The sequence below is a fragment of the Mesitornis unicolor genome, unplaced genomic scaffold (assembly GCF_000695765.1).
Source record: "Mesitornis unicolor isolate BGI_N332 unplaced genomic scaffold, ASM69576v1 scaffold26525, whole genome shotgun sequence".
Lineage (NCBI taxonomy): Eukaryota > Metazoa > Chordata > Aves > Mesitornithiformes > Mesitornithidae > Mesitornis > Mesitornis unicolor.
The window spans coordinates 7,527-14,735 of NW_010183931.1; the positions used below are offsets into that span (position 1 = coordinate 7,527).

General features: G+C 44.5%; 1 protein-coding gene across 1 annotated transcript in view; it reads left to right on the forward strand.

Moving 5' to 3' along the window:
* The first annotated feature begins 350 nt into the window (after nt 1-350).
* C1S (complement component 1, s subcomponent) overlaps nt 351-7,209 on the forward strand; it is an 8,298-nt gene continuing 1,439 nt past the window's right edge. Inside the window, exons 1-10 of the mRNA XM_010184312.1 lie at nt 351-405; nt 832-1,033; nt 2,268-2,445; nt 2,715-2,840; nt 3,598-3,797; nt 3,981-4,134; nt 4,369-4,484; nt 4,718-4,796; nt 5,050-5,187; nt 5,702-5,776. Of these exons, the coding sequence (XP_010182614.1) occupies nt 401-405; nt 832-1,033; nt 2,268-2,445; nt 2,715-2,840; nt 3,598-3,797; nt 3,981-4,134; nt 4,369-4,484; nt 4,718-4,796; nt 5,050-5,187; nt 5,702-5,776 (1,273 nt within the window). The 5' untranslated portion in view covers nt 351-400. The remainder of the gene's footprint in view (nt 406-831; nt 1,034-2,267; nt 2,446-2,714; nt 2,841-3,597; nt 3,798-3,980; nt 4,135-4,368; nt 4,485-4,717; nt 4,797-5,049; nt 5,188-5,701; nt 5,777-7,209) is intronic.

Consider the following 7,209-nt stretch of genomic DNA (forward strand, 5'->3'; position numbering starts at 1 on the left):
GGGTGCTGGGAAGAATGAATTGGGTACTTCGGGGGGAGGTACTTTCTGTTTTAATTTGCTGTGGACCAGTATGATGTTTGGAGACACTGATGGTCATAAAGGGAGAACATGAGTGAGTACCAAGATAGAGATAATCTCTCTGTTTTGTCAGTATGTAGCCTAGCATCCCTTCTTGATGCTTGGCATTGACGTATGCAGGAAGGAACAGAGATATAAACTTGCTTTTGAGGCGAATCATTGGCGTATTCTCCACAAGCTGGAGTGCTAGGGTCTTTGACCTGCCTCGCAGACATGCAGAAGCACAGGCAACATTAATCATTCACGCTGTTTTTTGTCCCAGACCATAACTCCAAAGTCCAATTCCTGAAAGTTTTCAGAACAGAAGATCTGCTTTTTCCAGATGTGGTGAGTTACTGAATCTCCAAGGGGAACTCAAGTTTATTAAGAATTTCATTTTATAAATTAAGTGTTTTTCCTGTATTACTGTACTGATTCTCAAATCTGAATGCATCTATAGCCCAAGTAGCCTCCAGAGAAAGGCAGTGAAGTAGGGAGTAGCACTTAAGACACTTCTGTTCAACTCCTGCACCACTTCCAGCTCCTATAGAGCTGGAGAGGAGCAGAGAGCATGACTGAGGTTGTACTTCTTCTGTGTGAAAGGCTAAAGGAGAAAGACAAGCCCCACAGAGCCACAGTGCTGTTCATTAAAACTGCAAAGCCAGAAGCTATGCTGCATTCTATGTACAGACAAAGACTACCTTTTTCACTAGGAACTGGGTGCGTATGTGGACAGAGACTACTGCAATGTCATCTTCCTCCCTCTTTTCTCAGGTACCTTTTCTTCTGTCTCCCTGTCTGGGCTGATGCAGCCTCCATGTATGGTGAGATCTTGTCACCCAATTATCCCCAGGTGTATCCCAATGATGTGCAGAAATCTTGGGAAATCCAGGTCCCTTCTGGATATGGCATTCACCTTTATTTCACACATATGGATCTTGAATCATCGCAGAACTGTGAATATGACTCTGTGAAGGTACTGTACCTGTCCTCAGGAGAGAAAAAGATGAGAAGGCAGGTTAGAGTACAGGACAGCAAAGCTGTGTTCAAAGCTCAGGGCTGGAAGAGGAGGTAGACGTGTCCTTCCTGTCCTGAGCTCCAAGAAGCCCAAATGACTGAGTGTATCTGCAGTCACAGTCACTAAATTGATTTAAGTTTGCCTCATAAACACAGGAGTATTGTCTGCCCACTAAGTGTCCCATCTGTGCCACGCTCCCCCTTCTTAGCCACATGGACACCTCCCTATTGCAAGACACATTCTCAGCCAGTGAACTGTAGGTATAAAAGGACCATATTCTCAGGACATTGATTTTCAGTCCCCAGAATTATTCAGAATTAATCCATGAGTGAGTAGAGATGATGTAATGTAATTAGAAATTGATTGGAAATGATGAAGGTTAAAAACAATCAAGTGATCTATGTATGGATAGTGAGCGCTCAGATAAAGTGCCATGGTCCATTGCACCACAGTTTTCTATGACCTATGCATCATGGCTTTCTTAAAACTTAGAGACCCAGTAGCTCTGCTCCATGTTGTCTCACAACACCCAGAAGATCAAGCATTTCCACGCAAACACAAAAACAAGAGCATCCTATCCTGCAACAACTATGTGTGAAAAGGGGCAATAAGATCAGGTGCAGGACCAGAAGGAGACCATGTAGAAGGACCAAGGTGGGACAGTAGGATGGAGGTGCTCTGCTACAAGCTGCAATAAGGTGTCCTTTTGCAACAAACTGATGAACCTGTTAGACTGCTCTGCAGACCAACAGTGGTTGGTTTAGCTATTCTGAACCACGGTGCTCATTTTTTGTACGAATGGGCCTGAGGGAAGGATGTTAACAGAGAACTTTCTGGATTAATTTGTATCTGAGAAATGAAGATGGATCTTTCACAGCTGAGAAGTCAGTAGGAGGGAACACTCCTCAAGCATCTTACAAATGCCATGAAACTGGTTGCCTAGGGCTTCTGTTCAGCTGTACCTTGGTTGGCTGTCTTCCATCCTTGGCCAGCTCGGTGGATGACACAGCAGCCTTGGTCCCTCCTGCAAGCTATGCATCATAGCTATGCCCTGGGAGCATTACCAGAATGTCATGAGAAATGCATGCAGTTTAGGAGACTTTGGTTAGCCACCTGTAAGCTGAAAGGCTCAAGTGTTGGTAGCTACACATACTCCAGTAATGAGATGAGACCTCTCTGCATTCTTCTGCAGATCCTGGCTGGTGGCCACATTGAAGGTGTGCTTTGTGGGCGGAAGAAACCTCGTGTCCCTGGCTCCTCGATTGTGGAGGAATTTCACATCCCTTATAACACCCTCACTATGAGCTTCCAGTCGGACTTCTCCAATGAGGACCGTTTCACTGGTTTTGCGGCCTACTATGTTGCAGTGGGTAAGGTTGAAACAGCCCCCTCTGAATCTCTGTAGTGTCCAGGCTGGTGGCAGGGTGGGGGAAGCTGACACAAGGGTTTTCCTTACAAGAATGCCTTATTCAAAAGAGATCCCAGCAGACTGAACTGCTTTCCAATATGGCCAGTCTAAATGCTGTCTTAGAGATAACTTTTCCTTGTTGTCCACAAGTGTTGTCTTGCTTTTTTCATCTTCCTTCTGCCCTTAGGGCCCTCTCCTAATCTTGGCTGATTCATCTTTTCATGCTTGCAGACTTGGATGAGTGCACAGATTTTGTGGAGGAACCTTGCAGTCATTACTGTAATAATTATATTGGAGGTTACTTCTGTACGTGTCCACCAGATTATTTCCTCTATGAGGATAAAAAAACATGTGGAGGTAAGAGCTGTGGTCAAGTGAGATGTTGTACATGGAATACCTTCTCTAGCAACCTTCTCAACTAGTTGTGATAAGTATATTTTGGAGAAAAGAACATCCCAGTGCAAACCTGAACTGGAAGTAGACCATGATTCTAGGAATTTCTATTAACATATTCTTAACATTCTTCCTTTTCGTGTCAAGAGAATTAAGAAATGATTAAATGACCTTCTCTAAAGACTGTGATGGAGACTCTTCTTAGCATGCTGCTATCTGTGAACCTTTTAATCTCTGGCAAAACAGGGCAGTTCAATGAAGACACAAAAATGGCCAAGGGGCTGCTTGGCTTGAATAAAAATAATTGAGAAGTCACAAATGGTGCATGTTGAAAGTGGGCTTTGAGCATGAGGGAAGGGGCCCTAATTCACAGGTGGAAGGTAAAAAGAAAGATGGATAGAGAAAGAGAGGACACTAAGAGAAATTAAGCAAGACCAAGCAAAATTAGATACGTGCTGAAGCTGCTCTGTCACACTGAGGATACCAGGAAGTTGTCCAAAGGGTGGACAAGAGTGCAAAATGGCTCAGACCACTAGAAGCTAAAGTCCTTGGCTAATTGAATATAGAGTGGCCTTGGCATCAGTTTCTTGAAAAGATGCAATGTTGTGACATGATTAATGCAGGTGACTGGGAATACTGGAGAAGTAGTGGAAGAGGGAAAGCTTGTCAGCCTTGCACCACTTCCCCTCTGAATTCTACCTGTGTCCTTCCTTAATCCTAGTGAACTGCAGTGGAAGCGTCTTCACTGAGCTATCAGGGGAGATTGCCAGCCCCAACTATCCCAACCAGTACCCAGAGAACTCACGGTGTGAGTACCGAGTGGCTCTGAGGCCAGGTTACTTCGTGGTGTTGACCATACACAGCGGGGACTTCGATGTGGAACCGGCCAGCCCCGGAGGGAGTTGCCACGACAGCTTAACGGTAGGTGTGGGACTTAGGGAGGGAGTCAGGAAGCTCTGGATCTCCCTTCAATCTCATATTCAGAAGCCTCTCTGACTGCTTAACTTTATTTTCAACTATGTTGCCTTTTAAAATTCTTGGGAATCTCTCTCTCTCTGAATACATTTGGTATTTCTCATTTCTTCTTTTTTGTTGTTTTCTCAGCTTGTCTCTGGAAAGCAGCGTTTTGGTCCCTACTGTGGCAGCAAATTCCCAGGTCCTCCTGAAATAAAAACTAAGAACAACATTCTAGACATAATCTTCCGGACAGACCATGCAGTGCAGCACAAAGGCTGGAAAATACGCTACTATGGGGATCGTGAGTAAACACTTGGCAAAGCATTCCCTCTGCTGCTGAGTTAGGAAGAGAGCTTGTCCCAAGTCAGATTCATGGTACAACAACATGTTAACGTGCTTACAGCTGCTGGTGTTGAGTGAGCAGGGGATGCCTGTTTGCTAGGGAGAATAATCACTGGGGAGAAAGAAGTTGGGAGCTGGAAGGAAATTAAATTTGGAACGAGTTAATAACTGATTTCCTCCTATCTCTTCAAAGCTATAACCTGTCCCCCGACTGTCATCCCCAACTCAGTTATTGACCCAAAGAAGGACAGGTATATCTTAAAGGACAGTGTGAAGGTGACCTGTGTGGAAGGCTATGAAATTGTGAGGGTAAGTTACATAAAAACCCCACATATCCTCTCTGGCTCACTTGGCAGCTTCCTGATGCCTTTTTCCATCAGGTTTCCTAAGCACCTCTGGGGACTCAAAGTTTTCACCACAGCTGTAATAAGTGGAAACTTCTTCCAGCCGCTGCAGCATTTTGAGGACCCTGCACTGGAGTGCCTCTGTCAGATGCATTTCATGGCCAGTGGCTTACACGGGTCGTGTGTTCTTTTCCCTAGCAACGAGACAGCATCTTGACTTTTCACTCCATCTGTCAGGACAACGGCGAATGGACTAACTCCCATTTCAGCTGTGTTCGTAAGTGACCCGTCTCTGTACTGTGGGGAGCAGACTGCAATGAAACCTTTAGGGTCTAGATCCACTGTATCTCCAGATTAGGAGTACACTGAAGGACTGGGATGTGAGCATGCTGAAGGGACAGGGGAAGGGAGTGTTGATGACTGTATAGGGACCAGAGGAGCTGAGTGGTTCCTCATCATACAGAATAACCATATTGTTGGTGAGGACAGTCCTTTGATTATATTTGGAAATGTTTCTTTCTTCTCTACAGCTGTGAACTGTGGTGATCCTATTACTATTGACAATGCTCAGTTCACATACGTCTCCGATCTTCATGAGCCTCTGTACAAAGCTGCTATCCGGTATCAATGTGATGCACCTTACTATACCCTAAAAATGAAAGATGATGGTAAGCATTGCCTCTGCTACACAATCTTATTTCTTTGATCAGAGGCCTAAGAAATGCTACTGGCATCATCATGGGGCTGGGATTATATCCCATCGGTTCAAGACTGGGAAAAAGTTCTTATTGGTGTGTGATTGCAGGCAGTAGTTTTGTGTTGCCCTTGTGTTCACACACTAATAATGTCTGTACAAGGGCTGTTGGCCTTAAAAGCATTAGCAAGTCCTCTCTCCATTTGCCTGGTGTGTGAACCAAGGAGATTCTGGTCACATCTGGCACATGTTTCTGGTGGAGAAGTAAAGGACTCAAGAAATCTATTAGATGACGTTTCTCCAAAATAGGGGCAGAAGCATCCTGGTGTGGTTGTGTGACTTCTAGGGAGATCTCAGCAATGTTTACCAATCTGTTCTTGCTTTGGAAATGAGAAGGTTAATACATCATCTTATGCAGTAATGCTACTTATCATCTCTTCATCTCGATTGTATCCTTATGGCACTCCTTTTTCCTTGTGTTTTCCAAGCGGTGTATCAGTGCTCAGCCAGTGGACAATGGGTCAACAAAGAGATGGGAACAAAGCTGCCGAAATGTGAAGCAGGTACTATCAAAAACCCTGTATATGTACATGCAACATATGAAGACCACTGCATCCTTCATTCGTCTGTTTTTAAACTGTTAAGCCTGAAAGTAGAGATGATCCTTTCTATGTTGTTTGAATCACATTGGAGAGGGTATTTCTGAAAGCTCTGGGCCCCAAAGAAAGGTCAGATGAGGCAGCAAAAAGTGGGCAACATTATAAGACATCTGGTATAACAGAACCTCTTTAAGTATCAGTGTCTGTTTCTGCACTAGTGTCTGTTTCTACCTTCAAGTGTGCACATTGTTAAGTTGTTCAGTGCTTTAGTTCTCTGTCTGCACTGCAGGTAGCAAAAAGACTGAGACGACAAAAGAGAAGTCTGACAATGCTGGACCTTTCTTTCTTCCCTCCCAAGCTACACAGAAAGCTGTAGCTTCTCTTCAAACCTTCCCTGGTGGTAGTGTCCAGCTGTCCACTGGGCACTACAGATGCAGCAATATAGGGAAAAGGTTTTCACTGCTCTCACTGGAAGTTATAGTCTAAACCCTTAAGGTTTAACCTGTCATTCAGTATTCAGCTACACTTGCTGTGTCTGAAAGCTCAAGCAATATCCCTGTCAAGGACCTTGTCGTCCTCTTTCTGGGAGACACTGAGGAGGGAAGGCATGGGTACTATCCCTGCTCCTGACTGCTGGTAGCTATGGCTGGGTCTTAACTTCCAGCCGACAGAGAGAATTTTAAATCCTATGTATTCTGCACACTGTTCAGCTTACCCTGTTAGAGGAGGCAGCATGCCTAGGCTAGTCGTTCATGATGCCTGTTCACTACCCCAAACTCTCAAACACTCATTGGCAAAGTACAAGGTCCAGCTGATCCTCTTAAGGGCTGACTCAGCCAGTGGCTTGGACTATACAAGAGCACAGTGCAAAAGGCAAATGGTAAGATAAAGCTCAGGGAATTTACTACCCAAGAGGAAGTTACAAAGAATATGAGGACTATTCTCAGTGGGACACAGCAATAAAAGACAATGACAGGCAATGGGCACAAGTTGCAACAAAAGAAATTCTGACTGTATTTAAGGAAAATTGCTCCCCAGACCACTGGAATAGTGGCCCAGAGAGGTTGGCAAATCACCATCCTTGGAGATTATCAGAAGTCACCTGATGAAGTCCCTGAGCGGCCTGGCTTTGCAGTTAGGAGGGCAGGGAGAAGGGCAGTTAGGGATGAACAGGTTGAACTAGAGACATCGAGAGGTATCTTCTGGCCTAAATCTTTCTATGATTATGTGAAATTATTTAACTAACTGCTTCATTTAAATTGGAAGCTATCTACTGGCTATAGTTCTTTAATCTCTGCCGGTATGCTAAGGGTTCCAAGTAAACAAGGCAATGTAATAAGAAATTGATTTCCTAGCTATGTCAGAATGAACAGCCTTATTTGTGCCTTTAGTGCTCA